This window comes from Micromys minutus (genome assembly GCF_963924665.1).
Source record: "Micromys minutus genome assembly, chromosome: 3".
NCBI classification, from domain to species: domain Eukaryota; kingdom Metazoa; phylum Chordata; class Mammalia; order Rodentia; family Muridae; genus Micromys; species Micromys minutus.
This window is the reverse complement of record NC_137972.1, coordinates 6,802,024-6,822,510: the sequence shown is the minus strand read 5'-3', so window position 1 is coordinate 6,822,510 and position 20,487 is coordinate 6,802,024. Positions and strand designations below refer to the sequence as shown.

Here is a 20,487-nt window from a genome sequence, read left to right as displayed (position 1 = left end):
TTCTTTACCAATAGAAGTACCAACAGTGGCTTATGATATTGTGCTTGTAATAAATACTGAAAAATATCAGGCAGCCAATAATTACTTGAAAATCAGACCTAGTAAATATTTACCTTGCTGTCAAAAAGCACAAATATTTCTGCCTGGCAGGAAGTTTAAATATTCTGGTAATTTTACTTCAGTGTAACTGGCTTCCATTTTGCTTATATAGTTTAATTTTATGCAAGTAAAATATTATCATGAAATCAGATGTCACTGGGTTTGGAATATGAGCATAGAAAAATCAGTATCTACTGTTCATTCTCTACTGGCATTCTGCTACTTGGGAAATAAAAGACATACTTAGTGTAAGCCATAGTCATTATATATTTCTCATTCCTGCATGCCTCCCAGGCTCATTCTCTAACAACTTCCAACTTTCTCTAAAATTGGGCTGACTCTATACCCTCCAGTTTGATGCTTTGCCATCTGCACAAATCTCTTCTTCATATGAACCTGTTCATTTCTTTGTGTGGAAAACCTTTAGTCTTTTGGGAGACATTTTTCCATAGCACAAATGCGTCCGGTAGGATCTTGGGTAACCAATGGACTGCACTTGCTGCATCTAACACATAGAACACCAGCAGAACCTGTTTAAGGTCTATATAAGGCAATCATCCTGACACCACCAGAGGTGGAGGACACTCATGGAATATTAAGCACCAAGGAGCTTGATCCTGACAGTCAGATGGTGCATACTCAGTATTTGGTGAGTTTCTGCTCAATCTCATTACACTTTGATGTTCACCTTGAAAGAAGTAAAAATTATGGTTGATCTAGAGAAGCGGGGCAACAATGATTCCAGCTCACTTTCTTTATAGAGGCCGTCTTTGTGTCTTTCAGCCTTGGTACTCTCATATTTCAGTTCATCACCAAATATCAGAAGTTGGGGTTATTCCACTCTTCTTAGGAACTGTGTGTAACAGAACTCAAACACAGGAAAACTTCCTAGTCTTCTCTAGTGAATAGGAAAGGAGCTATCAACTTCACAGACACAGTAGGGAAATAGAAACATTTGGTCTCTCCTTTGGGTCACAAGTTTCTCCTACATCAACGTTCGAAAATGCCAAAGAAAATCTTTTTGCTTGTCTTTGAGTTATCAGGTAATAGAATTAAAAGTTCATACTTTAAATCATCTGCTACTTCTCATAGAAAATGGACTGTGTCAGGCTACATGGCAATACTTGGGGGCGGTAATGAAGATGTTTAAATAAATGGTTTGCTCACATCAAACCAGGATTTTCAGGAAGTATATAACTCAGCCATATTAAATAGGTTAATACACGAAATAAGGAGAAAATATCAATATATAAACATAACTAAATGTACAAAATAACTTACCAATCTCAAAGCTTCCATTGATAAGTCCAACAACAGATGTGGGGATATCAAATTGTCTCTCTATTTGTGTGAGCATGGAATTCATATAAGCCCCTGATAGTGATTTGGATACATATGCACATGTTAATGCCATTAAAAACATCTAAAAGAAAAATGTTTAAGGAACAAAGGAAACTTTTAGTTTTGATTCACATCTGTCATCTACGGATATAACTGCTTCTATCATGAGGTGAATGATTATATCCATCATAAACAGTCCTTGAGCATGCACCAAACTTTAAATTGTAATCTCTTCTGTATGACACTGTAGCCTTATTCTGGAAAAACAGAGTTAGAAAAGTTAGTTAGCAGTGGTGAGTTTTGGAGATATTTATGTATTTCCTCTTTTATCAATGTACTTCATTTATATAGAAAGACATGTAGTTCTATGTACGACACAGCTACTGGTGGGTTGTCATAATTATATTGTTATCTGTGGATCACAGGTTGTCCATTTTATGATGAAGAAAGAACAGAACACAGAACTATTCCAAGGCACTGTGTCTGCAGTAAGCCTACCATGCTCTCTCTGCAGGAATGACAGGACTCTGGATTTCCTTGGCTAGCTTAGCACTTTGTCCTTTTCCTGCATTCTCACAACAAGCTACATTCTCCCTATTGGTGTCAATGGCCACAGCAAAGATACCTCACTTTTATTCCTTTGTGGTACAATATTGTCTGTAATACTTAATTTCATTAGTTCAAGTGGTGTTCATAGGAAAGCAATAGATGATTTTTGGTGCCCTTCAGGTGCAGTATAATGGGTGGTTGTGTAAATAATGCAGCTCACTACCTTTACGTGACTAATTAACTCACTTTGAGTGATGGAGTGAATCAGTTTTCTGTTTCTCCAGCTTATCTAGCAGCCAGCTGCTTGATGGCAAATATCATCATCACAGCTTCTGGAATTTCTGTACTGCCTCTTCTGAAACAATATGCAAATTTATTGTGCTTTATTAGTATGTAGTGCTTGTAAAGTTATTGTAATAAGTGCCAACTAATCCAGATAAAACAGAGAAAAAAGATATACAAATGAGAAAGAGATGAAGAGGAAGAAGAAGAAGAAGAGGAAGAAGAAGAAGAGGAAGAAGAAGGAGAAGAAGAAGAAGAAGAAGAAGAAGAAGAAGAAGAAGAAGAAGAAGAAGAAGAAGAAGAAGAAGAAGAAGAAGAAGAAGAAGAAGAAGAAGAAGAAGAAGGAGAAGAAGAAGAAGAAGAAGAAGAAGAAGAAGAAGAAGAAGAAGAAGAAGAAGAAGAAGAAGAAGAAGAAGAAGAAGAAGAAGAAGAAGAGAGGAGGAGAAAGATGAAGAGGAAGAAGGAAAGAAAGAAAGAAAGAAAGAAAGAAAGAAAGAAAGAAAGAAAGAAAGAAAAAAAAAGGTAAAGGTAAGTTTGAAATATGAACACTTAATACAGAATAGGTCAAAGTATGAGAGATATTCTTTTCATCTCACTATAAATTCTTCAGTGGGTGTGATCGAGACTTGATAATTTTCATACAGGTTTTACATTTCAGATCTTATGATAATATTCGTGGTCTTCCAAATTAAAAAAAATGTATTTGGGAAGGTGATTTATTCTATTTATGCTTTGAAGCAAAAATCTAAACACTCTATTCCTCTGTAGTTCCTCCAAAGTACTTTTTCTATGCAGAAAATAAACCAGTGGCCATGCTCATTCTGGTCTATTGCTACATAACGTCTGTATTTAAAACCTAATCCTGCTGACGTTTTAACCTCAATACCCTAGAGTCTGCACCAATCTCCTTTACAGCAGTCTTTTACTGCTTTCTCAGAGAGTTTTAATTTTTTTCTCTCTTTTTCTTTCATCCCATGATTTGTGTATGTGTTTGCACATTCCTGTGGGATGAGTTAATGTATGAGTATGTACATGGGGAGACCAGAAAAAAACCTCAGGAAAATTCATCGACATTTGTATATTATTTAAGAAACATTGAGTATCACCTGCCTAGAATTCACCTAAAAGGTCAGGCTGACTCATCAGTGAGCCCCGACTATCTGCCCGGCTTCATCTCTTCATTCTGGAATTACAGTTATATATTGTCATGCCTATGTTTTATATAGACTTTGGTGACGAAACCCAAGCCCTCCTGCCTCAAATACAAGTACTTTACTTTGATGTACCTGTCATATTTTCTTGATAAATGTTCCTGTCTTTTTTTTTAGTAATTTTTATTGGTTAAATGCATTGTTTGTTGATTTCATGCATACATGACAGGTTCATTTTTTCTCTTTCTTGCCCATCAACATCTTTTTGTTAATAGCAGTCTTTTTCTGAGCTGCATTAGTTTTTGTTTGGTTTTGTTGATTCATGTGGCTAAACCGTGGCCATCTATCTGGCCACTGGTTTAGAACTAACAATTGGTACTTGGTGAGGTAGAGCTATGAGGGCCTTGATTTCCTTGTTCCAGAAGACTTTACCTACTGATTATGTATCTATAAAGGGACAGAAACTTCAGTCTGACAGAGTAGACTTTTTGACTACCCCAAATTTCTAGATAGTTCTAAAGTCAGAGAAGGAAAGAAGTCTAATTATTCTTAAACAAGTTACCTCTAAATTTTTTCTTATATACTAGTGGTTGGAACATTTTCTCATAACATTTACACCAATATCTACAGTTATTAAACTCCAAAGTAATTGTGGTGGTTTGAATAGGAATGGATCTCATAGGTTGATAGATTTGAATTCTTGGCCACCAGGAATTGGCTGTTTTGGAGCAGATGTGGCCTTGTTGGATAAAGTGTGTTTGTAGGGATGAGCTTTGTTGTTTCAGAAGATCTAGTCATCCCAGTCTTATAATTTTCTAGCTGTCTGTAAATCTCGATGTAGAATTCTGAGCTCCTTTTCTAGCACCTTATCTGCCTGCATGTCAACAATATTCTTGCCATGATGAACTAAAGCTGAACCAGTAAACTAGTCCCAATTCAATGCTTTTAATAATAGTTTCAGCTAGCATGGTGTTTCTTCACAATAGTGGAAATACTAGCTAAAACAGTTAACAAAGACAAACATTGAGCCCTACTTTTATAAGGATACCTGATGACTTCTCTCTACAAATCCAGTCTAGTAATCACAATACTTATCACTGTCCTAAAGATTTGAAGCTAGAGATGTGGCTCAGTGGTTTAAAAGCATGGGATGCTCTTTTTGAAAATCTGTGTTATGTTCCAAGTGCCCACATGGTGGTACAAAACCACCTGCAACTCCAGTTTCAGGTGATCTAACATTTTCTGTCTTCCAAAAATGCAAAATAAAAAAATAGTGTACTAGAATACAAGGGAGTAGAATATTCATATACATAAAATAAAACAAATGTAAAGAAATCAAAGCATCTTAAAAGTGTTTTAAGCCTTTCTAATTCTTTAAACATCCTTAAGGAGGTACAGATAAGGAAAAGAGAAGTTGTCTGGTGTGTATGAGTATCTGGGTTTAATCCTTTATACCAGCAGTGTAGGATAACCCTGAATGGTGAGCACACACAAACACAGTAACAAAAACAGACACAGAGAGACAGACATATACATAGTAAGGACTCAAAAATAATTAAATCTTAAAATGTAGGACTACCATTACTCTTCTTCAAATGTGTAACACTGAAGTATGAACAAGTTGTGTAAATTTAGTAAGCATCTAAGATAGGTTAGGAGCCAATGGACCTGGGCTCCCCAGAAGCTTGTGTGAACTGAAAGATGACTTGAAGGTGGTTGGCTTCCAATTATTCATACATCATTGGGAGTAAAAACACTTTCTGTGGGCCAAGTCTAAAGCATCTTTTACATTAGTATGCAGATTTCACTACATGTGAATAAAGACAAAATGAGCTTTCAATGGGATGATTTAAGAGGCAGCATCTTAGAGAGGAGCACCTTGAGAAACTCTGTCAAAACTTAGCCAAAGCTTGAATTTCTTGCCTTAATATAAATTCACATTCTGTGATGTGACGATGCCTCTGGAGCTATGAGAACAATAGTTGTTTTTAAAATGCTGAACCCCAGCAAAGCAGCTAACAAAATGGATTGTTTTCTTACAAACAATGATTGCTATTGTGCCAATGCTTGAAGAAAATATTTTTCTAGCCAGGTCATGAAGTCATCTTTTTTTTTTATTTTAATGAATCAAGCACTCATGTTGTGGGGCTGATTTCTAACTATAACTCCTCACCTTTTGTCAGAACTCTAAAGCTGAGCAATGGATTAAACTCTGACTCTAGACTAAATTCTACAACATAATACACACCCAACACATTTTAAACCCCATTCTTCTTTAAGAACCTCTAGACCAGTGGTACTCAACCTTTCTAGTGCTGTGACCATGTAATATAGTTTTTATTGTTGTGTTGACTCCAGACCTAAATTTATTTTCATTAGTACTTTGTGACTTTCATTTTGTAATTTAAATATCTGATATACAGGATAAATGATATGTGACCACTGTGAAAGGGTCATCTAACCCATATGTTGAGAAGTCACTGATTAAGAACCACGGCCATAAATTATTCTGTTTCCTGATTAAATGATACTGGTTAGACACCCCTCATTATAAAACGAATAGTTTCTAAGGCAAGGAATTAACAACACATTATGTAAAGGAGCACGTTTTTGGAATATTTTATGTGAGCTCAGCAATTTTACAAACACTTTTACTGCTTTTTCATGAGCATATGCACACATATATAGGAACAATCCATACCTTCATCTTAGAAAAGGATCTATGCCCCTGTGATGAAATCTTTTTCTCTGTTTCTTCCATAGTGTTGTTTTGATTGCTTCCAATTTCTTTGCTTTAAAAGTCCTATTGCTGTCTTTCTAAGGAAAGAGAAAGTTGTTAAATAAATTACCTTCTGAACTGTAAAAAGTAATTCAAAAAATCTCTTTTAGGGTGTCTTAGTCAGATTTTCTATAGCTGTGACAAAATACCAGGACCAAAGGGAAATGAAACGGAAAGGGTTTATTTTAGCTCACAATTATATATTAAGTTCATTGCTGAGGGAAGTCAGGAGCAGAGCAGAGCAATGCTGCTTCCTGCTTTCCTCTCAAGACTTGCTTGGCTTGCTTATACAACCCAGGACTACCTACCAGACAGAGAATAACCTATGAGCTAGGCCCTCACACATCAATTATAAATAAATATAATGGACTAGATGCTAGACCATAGGTCAATCTCTTTAGGACATTTTCTCAGCAGAATTCCCTTTTCCCAAATAACTCTAGTTAATGTCAAGTGCATGTAAAACTGTCAAGCAGTGGAGGTGATTCAGTGGTAAAGTGCTTCATTTTTATGCTTGAGGCCATGGCTGAATTCTTAGCAGGCAAGTTCAAAAGGCTGGGCTTCTCTGCATGTGCCTATAAGCCCATCATTGGAAGGACCAAGAGAACATGACCACTGCAGTGTGCCTGTCTGGCACTTTAACCACATTAGCCACCAAGAAGTTGAATAAAGAGATCCCATCATAAAACATAAGGTAGAACATTCAACAGGAAGACACTCAGCATTGACTTCTGCTTTCTGTAATATGCTCAGAGATAAATGTACACCTGTATACACATACTTATGGACAGACAAACCCATACACACAAACTCATAAATACACTGCATAAACACACACACACACACACACACACACACACACACACACACAAATAGAAAAATTTAACCAGTAGATGAAATGTTATAAACATACTTAGAAAATTTTTGTTTTGATTTTTTTCTGTTTCTTTTTGTTGTGTTTTGTTTTTTCTTTTTGTTTCTAATTTACTCTGACTAACCTTATAAATAACTGCATAGGGTAGGATTGGATTTGTTTGATTTCTATTTAAAAAACAAAAACAAAACACTTATGCTGAGTCTTTGGCAATGTTAAAGATATCCCTTAGAGCTTGCTAAACTCTGACCTTAAGCTACTGACAAGGAAGTTAAAACCAGGCTTCTAGATTCTTTAGCAAAACACAGTGAGACCCAGGTGATGTCCTTTGAACTCACTTGAGGGCTCTGCCTTTATGTATGGGATAGTATTCCTTGTGATTGTACTAAACCTCTGCCTTGCTGAAGCCTAGGCTTTCTTCTTGGGTTCTTTTCATTCCAAGACTTCTCTAAAGTCACAAAAAGAGAAATAGTTCTGGGAAACTGATGATTCACAGAAACCCGAGGAGACAGAGAATCATTTTAATCATGAAAACAACCTAAGTAAAAACAACAAATAAGTCTATGATCTAGGGGGAGAATTTCGCAATTCTGGTTTGAAAAATGTAACGATTACAAAATGACCAGATATCTAAATAAAGAGCTCTACATGATTATTTATAATCTACATATTACTTTTAATTGTATTTAATCTGTGTTTTTTTACACTCCAGATTTTATGCTCCACCTGGTTCACCCTCAGACTGTTCCACATCTCATACCTCTGCCAACCCCAGTCTCCACAAGGATGTCCTCATTCCCCAACCCCCACCCCACCAGACCTCTTCACTCCTTGGGACCTCCAGTCTCTTGAGGGTTAAGTGCATCTTTTCTGACTGAACCTATACCCAGCAGTCCCCTGTTGGGGGCCTCATATCAGCTGGTGTATGCTGCATAGTTGGTTTAGTGTCTGAGAGAGATAAGGGGTCTTGGTTAACTGAGACTGCTGGTCCCTCAACAGGGTCGCCCTTCTCCTCAGCTTCTTCAGGCTTTTTCCTATTTCAACCACAGGGGTCAGCAGCTTCTGTTCATTGGTTGGGTGCAAATATCTGCATCTGACTCTTTCAGCTGCTTGTCGGGTCTTTCAGAGGGCAGCCATGTTCAGTCTCTTTTTGTGAGCACTCCATAGCCTCAGTAATAGTGTCAGGCCTTGAGCCACCCTTGAGCTGAATCCCACTTTGGGCCTGTCACTGGTTCTCCTTTTCTTTGGGCTCTTTTGCATTTTTTCTTCCCGCAGTTCTTTCAATCAGAAACAATTATGGGTCAGCTTTAACTGTGAGATGGCAACCCTACCTCTCACTTTGTGACCTGTCTCTCTGCTGGAGGTGAGCTCCACAAGTTCACTCTTCCCATTATAAAGAATTTCATCTAAGGTCCCTCCATTTGAGTTCTGATAGTCTCTAACCTCTCAGGTTTCTGGTATATTCTTGAGAGTCCCCACAACGTCTACCTCCTGAGGTTGCCTGTTTCCATTTCCTTCTGCTGGCCCTCAGGGCTTCAGTCCTTTCTCCCCAAATAATCCCTGATCATGTTATTCTTTTCCTCTCCACGTTCCCTTTCTCACTGGAGTCCCTCCCTTTTCCTGCTATGATTGCTTTCTTCTCCCTCCCAAGTGGGACAGAGTGGTCCTTATTTGGGCCCTTTAGCTTCTAAACACTTTTCAGTTCTGTGGACTGTCTTGGGTATCCTGTACATTTTTTTTGGCAAATATCCACTTATTAGTGAGTATATATCATGCATGTCCTTTTGGACCTATGTCACCTCACTGAGAATGATATTTTCTAGTTTCATCCATTTGCCTGCATAACTCAGGATGCCCTTGTTCTTCATGGCTGAGTAGTATTCCATTGTGTAAATGAACCACATTTTCGGTATCCAGTCTTCTGTTGTGGGACATCTGGTCATTTTTCCTGATTCTGGCTATCACAAACAAGGCTGCTATGGACATAGTGAAACATGTGCACCTGTGGCATCCTGGGACATCTTTTGAGGGTCTATTCCAAAGAGTAGTATAGCTTGTACATCTATATCCAAGGAACCTTTAGAGTAATTTCTAGACTGTTTGTACCAGTTTACAATCCCACCAGCAATAGAAGAATGTTGATATTTCTTTACATCCTTTCTAATATGTGCTGTCACCTGAGGTTTTGATTTAAACATTCCACTGGTATAAGGTAGAGTCACGGGGTTGTTTTGATTTGGATTTCACTTATCACTAAGAATTTTGAACATTTCTTTAGGTGCTTCTCAGCTATTCAAGATTCCTCCATTGTAAATTCTCTGTTTACTTCTATACTCCATTTTTTTGATTGACTTGTTTGAGTTTTGATGGTTAGCGTCTTGAGTTCTTTATATATTTTGGAAAATATATAAAGACGGGGTTATTGAAGGTTTTTTCCAATCTGTAGGTTGCTGATTTGTCTTATTGGCTATGCCCTTTGCTTTACAGCTTCACAGCTTCATGAGGTCCCACTTATCAAATATCAATCTTAGGGTATGAGCCTTTGGAGTTCTGTTTAGGAAATTTGCCCCTGGGCCAATGAGTTCAAGGCTCTTTCTCACTTTCTCTTCTATTAGTTTTAATGTTTCTGGTTTTATATTGAGGTTTTTGATCCTCTTAGACTTTTTGTAAACTGAGAAATATGGGTCTATTTTTACTTTTTCTACATAAATACAGCCAGTTAGAAAAGCACTATTTATTATAGATGCTTACTTTTTTCCATTGTATATTTTTGGCTTCTCTTCTTTGTCAAAGATAAAGTGTGCATAAGTGTGTGGTTTTATTTCTGTGACTTCAGTTCTATTCCAATGGTCAACCCGTTTGTCTCCACACCATTACCATGCAGTTTGTATTACCACTGCTCTGTAGCAGAGCTTGAGGTCAGTGATAGTGATTTCTCCAGCAGTTCTTTTATTGTTAAGAATTCTTTTTTCTATTCTGTGTCTTTTGCCTTTCCAAATGAAGTTGAGAGTTACTCTTTCCATGTCTTTGAAGAATTCTGGTGGGATTTTGATGGGCATTGTGTTGAATCTGTAGATTGCCTTTGGTAGGATAGTCATTTTTACTATGTTAATTCTGCCAATCCATGAGCATGGGAGATCTCTCCATTTTCTGAGATCTTCTTTGATTTTATTCTTGAGAGACTTGAAGTTCTTGTCATATAGATATTTCACTTGTTTGTTTAGAATTACCCCCAAGATATTTTACATTACTTATAGATATTGTGAAAGGAGTTGTTTCCCTAATTTCTTTCTCAGCCTGTTTATCATTTGTACAAAGAAAGGCTACTGATTTGAGTTAATTTTATATCTATCCACTTTTCTAAAGTTGCTCATCAGCTTTAGAAGTTCTCTGGTAGATTTTTGAGGGTCACGAATATATACTGTCATATCATCTGCAAATAGTGATACCTTTAATTCTTCTTTGCCATTTTTTATCCCCTTGATCTCTTTTTGTTGTCTTATTGGTCTAGCTAAAACTTAGTAGTATTATTGAATAGATATGGGGAGAGTGGGAATCCTTGTCTTGTCCCCAATTTTAATGGCATTGCTCTAAGTATTTCTCCATTTGATATTGGCTGTTAGTTTGTAGCAAATTGATTCTATTATTTTTATGTGTAGGCCTTAAATTTTTGATCTCTTCAATACTTTAATGAGGAAGGGGTGTTATATTTTGTCAAATTTTTTTTCTATATATAAGGAGATGATCATGTGTTTTTGTTTTTGTTTTTTGTTTTCTACACTTGTTTGTTTGTTTATATAGTGTGTTACCTTAATGGATTTTCATATATTGCACCAACCTTACATCCCTAGATGAAGCCTACTTAAGCATGGTGAATGATGGCTTTGATGTATTCTTGGATTGAGTATTTTTGTATCAATATTCATAATCGAAACTGGCCTGAAGTTCTTTTTTGTTGTATCCCTGTGTGTTCTGGGTATCAGAGTAATTGTTTCTTCAAAGAATTAATTAGGTAGTGTTCTTTCTGTTTATATTTTATGGCATAGTTTGAGAAATATTGGTATTAATAACCTACATATTATGTATAAACAAACATGTTTCTCTGTGTATAGGTGATATGTCATTATAAGTATTTATATGCAATGAAGAAAATGGGCAAGCTCTATTCAGCCTCATTAAACTTTCTACTTCTCATCTTGAAAGTATGGTTTTTTCATATTTACTCTAGACAGGCATATCAACATACCTACTGACATCTCAGGTGTATCCATAGCACTAATTTACAAAATCCCTCTGAACACACCCACTTCACAAGTGATCTGGAATGGCTCTGAGTTTATAGAACATTTTAAACACTTATCAGAGTTCTAAATCCCAGTCACCAATGAGTGATTAGACATGACCCCAGATCTCATTACTGCCCTGTAGTTCTAACAAATACTCACTCTGTGCCAATCACTGTGTGAACTACAAAGATCTCAAAAATAAGAAGACAAGCTATGCTGTTCTACAGAAAAGTGAGAAACAACTCAGTCACCAGGGAATGTTGCTTGGACCCAGTTCTCTAGGAAACTATTCTTCTCCCGGGAAAGCTAAAATGTACCTATAAATAAATAAAAATAAATCAATCAATCAATCCTACAGTGAGATAGAAATGGGTCGTGTAAATTGAGGTACAACTTATTTATTCTGTAAAGTGGGCTGTAAATTCACAGGATATAGATGAAAATTATAAGGATTATATTGACAGATCTGGACAGACCTACAAATAAAACTGCAGACTCAAGGCTCCCACATAAAACTTCAAGTCCACTTAACTTCCTGAGGAGACATGATACTGAATTTGGAAAGAAGGCACAGTGGGATGATTCCTAGTACAGAGTAAGCTCATAATTTAAATCTACACCACATATAAAAGAAACATCAAATTCTCAACTTGTATCACCTGCCTCTATTTTTATCATCCTTAGTACAATTTTTAATTAGCCTTTTCTTTCTTCTGTTTCTCCTTGCCCATGCATGAGCTGGAGCTGGTCAATCTGGAAGCTCCTTGTGACATGAGAGTGGCCAGGCCCCTTCACAAGAATCTCCAACCATGAGGTCTTACCATCTGAACATTCTAACTGCTCTAACATCTGGAGTAATACTCCAAATCTTTGTACTTGAAATCTTACCAAATAGCACCCTGAATGTTCCACCCTAAAGAAATTCTATCAGAAACTGTGTCTTCTACTCAGTTCTTTGTTGCCTCTCTCCTGAGCACAAGCAGTCACCCTCCTGGGTCCATCCTTTCCATTAAATTTTTTATGTGAGGTTTGTTGTACAGTGGGACTTTATAGTATTGCTTGGCTTTCATCTGATAGGATACCCTTCTTCTCAAAGCTTTAAAACTTACTTTGGTTCTGTGACTCACATAGGTTCTCCTGCTTTCTCACTTGAGTTCTAAGCTGCATTGAGATACTATCCTTCATCTCTAGCCCACCATCAAGAAACTCAGCTTTCAGATCACCAAGTGCTCAGCACCCCCTCAAACAGTGGCAATTAGGTAAGTTTCTGTTTGGGTCAGTGTACATGTTTCCCTGAGTACAAGGACAATACCATTGAACATCTGGCCCCCATGTGGTATTCTTAGAGATAAAGGTACCCACAGCCAACAACTTTAAGTCTATGCTGGCCCACTTCACCTGACCCCATTCACTTCCCTATCTTTGTAACTCCAACTCTGCCATTTCCTAAAGCACATATGTTTTACATATGAGTGGCATTAGACCATTGCTTTTGTGCTGTTTCACTTCACTTAAAGCTGACTCTAGCATTGGGGTATGGCTCCCCCTCCTTTAGATCCATGCATGCTATTAAAAGGTTTCCTTCAAATTCTCTCTCTCATATCAGGTGAGCCGTCTGACTTTATGACAGAGAAAAAAAGAACAAGACACCAACAAAAGAAACAGACATTTCCTATGGGGCTATAGCTACTTATGCTCTTTTAGCTTTGGTTTAACTCTCTGGCATTTTCCTAAAGTTCCTAAGTCTTACCTCAAAAATTTTAAGCATATTGAGAATTATTAAAAACATGTAAAGTCTAACAAAGTGGGTAACCCAGAGCTGGTAACACTAAGGTTGATGTTTTTTAAAAAATCTACATATAGGTAGTCTTAAAGGAAACATTTGTTGCTGCCATTTTAGAAGATGCTCATCTTCCATCAGAATGGATACAGCCATGTGGACAGCATCCATTTTTGCTAGAGTTGGAAAGGATAGATTTTTCTGAAATTGTCATTTATTTATTTACTTATTTATTTACATCTCAATGTTAGGAACAAACTAATGTTAAGGTTATCACCCTCGGACCTGTCCAAAAAATTTTTTTTAAACGACTTTATTTTGCAAAACAAAGATACATGTAAAGATTTTAAACATTTTTTGCTTAAAATTATACATTTTTGTCAGTACTGTTTTTTCAGACATTAAAATAAATTTTACATAAAACCATGTGAATATGTTTTTTAGTCAGTACTTGATTTTTTTCAAGGGCTTGACAGTATGTATTGAAAACCTACTAGTTGCAATAAGCGTAAAGTACATGCAAAACAAAACGCAACATGGAAATAGTAAAAGACTTCTTGTTTTGTGAATATATGTATATTTTTTTGTTTTCTTTATTTCTTGGACTTCATACAGTCTGTGAGTTGTTTTTGGGGGAGTGCAAGCCTCTGGGGTTAGCATCCCACTATCAGTGACTGCATATTATGTCTGTTCTTTTGTGACTGGGTTATCTCACTCAGGATGATCTTCTCTAGATGCAGCCATTTTCTTAAGAATTTGGTTAAGTCATTGTTTCTGGTGGCTGAGTAGTATTCCATTGTGTATATGTACCACAATTTTTGTATCCATTCGTCTTCTGAAGGACATCTGGGTTCCTTCCAGCTTCTGGCTATTATAAATAGAGCAGCTATGAACATTGTGGTGCATATATCTTTGTTGTGTATTAAAGTGTCTCTGAGGTATATGCCCAGAAGTGGAATAGCTGGGTCTTCAGGTAGTACTATATCCAATTTTCTGAGGTATCGCCAGACAGATTTCCAGAGTGGTTGTATTAGCTTGCAACCCCACCAACAGTGGAGAAGTGTTCCTCTTTCTCCGCAGCCTCGCCAGCATCTGCTGTCATCTGAGTTTTGGATCTTGGCCAATCTGACTGGTGTGAGGTGGAATCTTAGGGTTGTTTTGATTTGCATTTCCCTGATGGCTAAGGATGTCGAGCACTTCCTCAGATGTTTTTCGGCCATTCAGTGTTCCTCAACAGAAAATGATTTGTTTAGCTCTGTACCCCATTTTTTAATAGAGTTATTTCATTCTCTGGTGTCTAGCTTTTTGAGTTCTTTGTACACCTTGGATATTAGGCCTCTATCTGATGTGATGTTGGTAAAGATCTTTTCCCATTCTGTTGGTTGCCGTTTTGTTTTCTTGACGATGTCCTTAGCCTTACAGAAACTTTGCAATCTCATTAAGTCCCATTTGTTAATCTTTGACCTTAGAGCTTGAGCCATTGGTGTTTTGTTCAGGAAATTTTCTCCTGTGCCTATGTGTTCTAAGGTTTTCCCTACTTTCTCATCTAATAGTTCCAGTGTATCTGGTTTAATGTGGAGATCTTTAATCCACTTACACTTGAGCTTTGTACAAGGAGATAAAAACGGGTCTATTTTCATTCTTTTGCATGTTGAGTGCCAGTTGGACCAGCACCATTTGTTGAATAGGCTGTCTTTTTTCCATTGAATGTTTACTGCTCCTTTGTCAAAAATCAGGTGACCATATACATGAGGGCTCATTTCTGGATCTTCTATTCTATTCCATTGATTCACTTGCCTATTTCTGTACCAGTACCATGAAGTTTTCAGCACAATTGCCTTGTAATATAGCTTGAGGTCAGGGATAGTGATTCCCGCAGATGTTTTTTTGTTGTTGAGGATGGATTTCGCTATTCTAGGTCTTTTGTTATTCCATATGAAATTGCACATTGATCTTTCCAATTCCATGAAGAACTGGGTTGGAATTTTGATGGGGATTGCATTGAATCTGTAGATTGCTTTTGGTAATATGGCCATTTTTAAGATGTTGATCTTTCCAATCCATGAGCATGGGAGATCTTTCCATTTTCTGAGATCCTCCTCAATTTCTTTCTTTAGAGGTTTGAAGTTCTTGTCATACAGGTCCTTCACTTCCTTAGTTAGAATCACACCAAGGTATTTCATAGTTTATGTAACTATTGTGAAGGGTACCTTTTCCCTAATTTCTTTCTCCACATGTTTGTCCTTTGAGTATAGGAAGGCTACTGATTTGTTTGAGTTAATTTTGTATCCGGCCACTTTGCTGAACTTGTCTATCAGCTGTAGGAGTTCTCTGGTGGAATTTTTGGGGTCACTCAAGTACACTATCATGTCATCGGCAAAGAGTGATGTTTTTATCTCTTCCTTTCCGATTTGTATCCCCTTGATCTCCTTTTGCTGTCTAATTGCTCCAGCCAGGACTTCCAGTACTATGTTGAATAGGTAGGGAGAGAGTGGGCAGCCTTGTCGAGTCCCTGATTTTAGTGGGATTGCTTCAAGTTTTTCGCCATTAAGTTTGATGTTGGCTGTTGGTTTGCTGTATATTGCTTTTATTATGTTTAAATATGGGCCTTGGATTCCTGTTCTTTCCAGGAATTTTAACATGAAGGGGTGTTGGATTTTGTCGAATGCTTTCTCAGCGTCTAGTGAGATGACCATGTGATTTTGGTCTTTAAGTTTGTTTATATGGTGGATTACATTGATGGATTTCCTTATGTTAATCCATCCCTGCATCCCAGGAATGAAGCCTACTTGGTCATGATGAATGATGGTTTTGATGTGTTCTTGGATTCGGTTTGCAAGGATTTTGTTGAGTATTTTTGCATCAATGTTCATAAGTGAGATTGGTCTGAAGTTCTCTTTCCTTGTAGGGTCTTTGTGTGGCTTAGGTACGAGGGTTATTGTAGCCTCAAAAAATGAGTTGGGTAATATTTCATCTGATTCTATCTTTTGGAATAGTTTGGCGAATATTGGTGTTATATCCCCAATAAATGTCTGATAAAATTCTGCACTGAACCCGTCTGGACCTGGGCTTTTTTTGGTTGGGAGGATTTGATGACTTCTTCTATTTCTTTAGATGTTATAGGGTTATTTAGATGGTTTACTTGGTCCTGGTTCAACTTTGGGACCTTGTATCTGTCTAGGAATTCGTCCATTTCCTCCAGATTTTCCAATTTTGTGGAGTATAAGTTTTTGTAGTAGGATCTGATGATTTCTTGAATTTCCTTAGTTTCAGTTGTTATGTCCCCACTTTCCTTTCTGATTTTGTTAATTTGGATACTCTCTCTTAGCCCTTTAGTTAGTCTGGCTAGGGGTTTATCAATCATGTTGATATTCTGAAAGAACCAACTCTTTGTTTTGTTGGTTTTTTCAATGGTTTTTTTTGTTTCTATTTGGTCTATTTCTGCCCTAATTTTGATTATTTCTTGGCATCTACTCTTTTTGGGTATATCTGCTTCCTTTTGTTCTAGGGCTTTTAGCTGTGCTGTCAGGTTGCTGATGTGAGCTCTCTCCAGTTTCTTCTTGGAAGCACTTAGGGCAATGAGTTTTCCTCTCAATACTGTTTCATTGCATCCCATAGGTTTGGGGATGTTGTGTTATCATTTTCGTTGAATTCTAGAAAGTCCTTAATTTCTTTCTTTATTTCTTCTTTGACCCTGCTATCCTTTAACAAAGCGTTGTTTAGTTTCCATGTGTATGTGGGCATTTTGTTGTCTTTGTTGTTGTTAAAGACCAGCCGTAGACAATGGTGATCTGAGAGGATGCATGGGAGTATTTCAATCTTCTTATATCGATGAAGGCTCGTTCTGTGTCCAATTATGTGGTCAATTTTCGAGAAGGTGCAATGGGGTGGTGAGAAGAAGGTGTATTCTTTTACTTTAGGATAGTATGTTCTGTATATATCTATTAATTCTAGTTGGTTCAAAGTCTCTGCTAGTTTTGCAGTGTCCTGGTTCAGTTTCTGTTTCCCTGATCTGTCCATTGGTGAGAGTGGGGTGTTAAAGTCTCCCACTATTATTGTGTGGGGTGAAATGTATTTTTTGAGCTTTAGTAGAGTTTCTTTTATGAATGTGGGTGATTTTTTATTTGGAGCATATATGTTAAGGATTGAGAGTTCCTCCTGACAGATTTCCCCGGTAATGAGTAAAAAGTGTCCTTCTTTATCTTTTTTGATAACTTTTGGTTGGAAGTTTACTTTATTCGATATTAGAATGGCCACTCTAGCTTGCTTCTTGGAGCTGTTTGCTTGGAAGTTTTTTTCCCACCCTTTTACTCTGAGATAGTGTCTGTCTCTGTCTCTGAGATGAGTTTCCTGTATGCAGCAAAAGGCTGGATTTTGTTTATGTATCCAGTCTGATAGTCTATGTCTCTTTATTGGGGAGTTGAGACCATTTATGTTAATAGATATCAAGGAATAATTGTTTCTGTTTCCTGCCATTTTTGCTTTTTTTGGGTTGAGTTGTGTCTGTGTTTTTTTCTTCTTTTAGTTTTCTTGTTTAGGAGATTTCTTGTTTTTATTAGGCTGTATTTTCCCTCCTTGTATTGGGTTTTCCACCTATAATTTGTTGTAGTGCTGGGTTTGTGGTCAGATATTGTGTGAATTTTGATTTGTCTTGAAATATCTTTGTCTCTCCATCGATGGTGATTGATAGTTTTGCTGGGTATAGCAGCTTGGGCTGGCACTTGTGCTCTCTTAAGGAGTGCATGATGTCTGTCCAGGCTCTTCTAGCTTTCATAGTCTCTGTTGAGAAATCGGGTGTGAGTCTGATTGGTCTGCCTTTATATGTTACCTGACCTTTTTCCCTTACTGCTTTTAGTATTCTTTCTTTACTTTGGGCACTTGATGTTTTTACTATTATGTGTCGGGAGGTATTTCTTTTCTGGTCCAACCTATTTGGAGTTCTGAAGGCTTCTTTTATGCTCGTTGTCATCTCATTCTTGAGGGTAGGGAAGTTTTCTTCTATGTATTGTTGAAGATATTTACTGTGCCTCTTAGTTGATAATCTTCTCCCTCTTCTATTCCTATTATCCTTAGGTTCGGTCTTCTCATTGTGTCTTGTATTTCCTGGACATTTTGGGTTAAGAGCTTTTTGTTTTTTGCATCTTCTCTGGCTGTTTTGTCTATGTTTGCAATGTTGTCTTCTGCCCCCGAGATTCTCTCCTCGATCCCTTGTAATCTGTTGGAAATGCTTGCTTCTGTGACTCCTGATTTCTTTTTTTGGTGTTCTGACTCTAGGGTTAACTCTTTTAGCGCTTTCTTTATTGTGTCTATTTCTTTTTTAATTTCCCTCTTCCATTCCTTTATTTCTTTGGTTCTGTTTTCGTCTCGTTTTTTGAGTTCTTTGAGTGTTTTTCTTGTTTCTTCTTTAAAAGCTTCTGAATCTTTTTGCTTTTCCTCCCTTTCTTGTTTAAGTAACTTTATCAGCGTCTTGAGGCATGATTTCAGGTCTGTGTCTTCTTTCTCTGGAGTGTTTGGAATTCCGATGTTTGCTACTATCGGAGAGCTGGGTTCTGGTGTTGCTAGATTGTCTTGGTTTCCTTGGGATATACTCTTTCTCTTTCCTCTTGCCATTTTGTTGTCAGTGATATGTTCTTGCCTTTCCCTTGTATCTGGTCTGTGTCCCTGGTACACTTTCCGTGTGCACTCCGCAGAGATCTCTCTACTCCCCGGCAGCCCAGGTTCTGGGTGGCAGCTGGGCCAGGCTCTGCTCTGCGTCCTGAAGTCACCTCCGGGTGGGAACAGACGTTCCTAAGATCTGTTCCTGGTCACAGATGCTCAGCCTCTCCGAGCCACCTTTCCGGCTGGCAGGTGGGCCAGGCTCTGCTCTGTGTCCTGAAGTTGTCTCAGGGTGGGAACAGAAGTTCCTAAGATCTGTTCCCGGTCACTGGATCGGGGAGGACAGGACAGGTCAGGGCAGGGGGTGCCCTTTCCGTGTGCACTCCACAGAGATCCCTCTGCTCCCCCGCAGCCTAGGTCTCCCACTCACCAGTTGCTCAGCCTGTTCGAGCCGCCTTTCCGGCTGGCAGTTGGGCCAGGCTCTGCTCTGCGTCCTGAAGTCGTCTCCGGGTGGGAACAGAAGTTCCTAAGATCTGTTCCCGGTCACTGGATTGGGGAGGACAGGGCAGGTCAGGGCAGGGGGTGCCCTTTCCGTGTGCACTCCGCAGAGATCCCTCTGCTCCCCCGCAGCCTAGGTCTTCCACTCACCAGTTGCTCAGCCTGTTCCCAAATTTTTATACACCATTCCATCTGTGTCCATGGTGCTATCAAGAGAAGCTTTGGGACACTGTCTTTATATTCCTCAAAATGTAAGGAAATCAAGCCCAGATGATTCTCAGGTTTGGCCATTGAAACATGAGGAGATGCAGGTCCTCTTGACCAAACCATTGCCATCTCCTACAGGAAGCCTCAGGTAGTCAGCATAGTTTCAGGGCAACCCATCTCCTTCTGTCAGTGAACTGGAGCCATGTTTTGGGGCATGACAGAATTTGGAAGATCTACCTCTCCTTTCCCTTCTTTATTATCAGATTATGAGAACAGCCTTATCAGAATTCCCAAACCTAACACTTCACTATATTTTTAGGCATATTCCTCTTACTCATTCTTTCCTAGTGGTACTAACCTGTCCTGTAACCCTGCTGAGATGAGACCTCCTAGCCAAAGTAGGAGCCTCTGTTGGTTTTGCTCACCCCATCCTCTTTACCCCAGACCCAAAAGCTATCCTCTCTTTGTTTTTCTCCAAAGCATACAATCTGGCAAACCTTTTCCCTTACCAGCTTTCCAGGTGGATTCCTTAGTGGGGTATACAAAAACCCCTCTAGAGACAAATGTTGTTCCCCTTTCATCCAATTACACAACTCTTTCATTCTCTTCTAGGGAAAAAGTTTAGCTGTGGCCTACCCACATAATTTTGGTTGTTTGGGAAGTTACATCTGTCTGTTTTCTGTGTGCAGATGGGACAATGTTTTCTGGTGTATTTGTAAGTTCCGTTGTCAGCATTGTCAACAAGGTGAAAATCAGTTAGGCTGAATGAATGGTTATTTGAATATATGAATGATGGTAGCCATTACATGTTTGGTTTTTTACTGGTCTTCTTTGAGTGTGTGAGCTTTTTATGTTCTGTATTATTATTATTATTATTATTATTATTATTATTATTATTATTATTATTATTATTAATGTTTTGCTTTCTCTGCTGCTGCCAATTGCCCCTTACTATGGCTTCTTTAATGTCCAGAGTAAAAAATTTTATCTCTGAAATTTTTGGTCACTAGATTCAATTTGTGAAAGATAGGATTTTAAAACTATGC

The 20,487-nt window shown here is 38.0% G+C and overlaps 1 protein-coding gene across 1 annotated transcript in view; it reads right to left on the bottom strand.

Annotated features, from left to right (window-relative positions):
* The window catches only part of LOC308418466 (solute carrier organic anion transporter family member 1A1-like), a gene marked incomplete at both ends in the record, with an annotated part of 41,945 nt that extends 35,762 nt beyond the window's left edge, over nucleotides 1–6,183 (bottom strand). Inside the window, 2 exons of the mRNA XM_080913837.1 lie at nucleotides 1,381–1,522; nucleotides 6,124–6,183. Coding sequence (XP_080769963.1) covers nucleotides 1,381–1,522; nucleotides 6,124–6,183 — 202 coding nt within the window. The remainder of the gene's footprint in view (nucleotides 1–1,380; nucleotides 1,523–6,123) is intronic.
* Nucleotides 6,184–20,487: the final 14,304 nt, after the last annotated feature.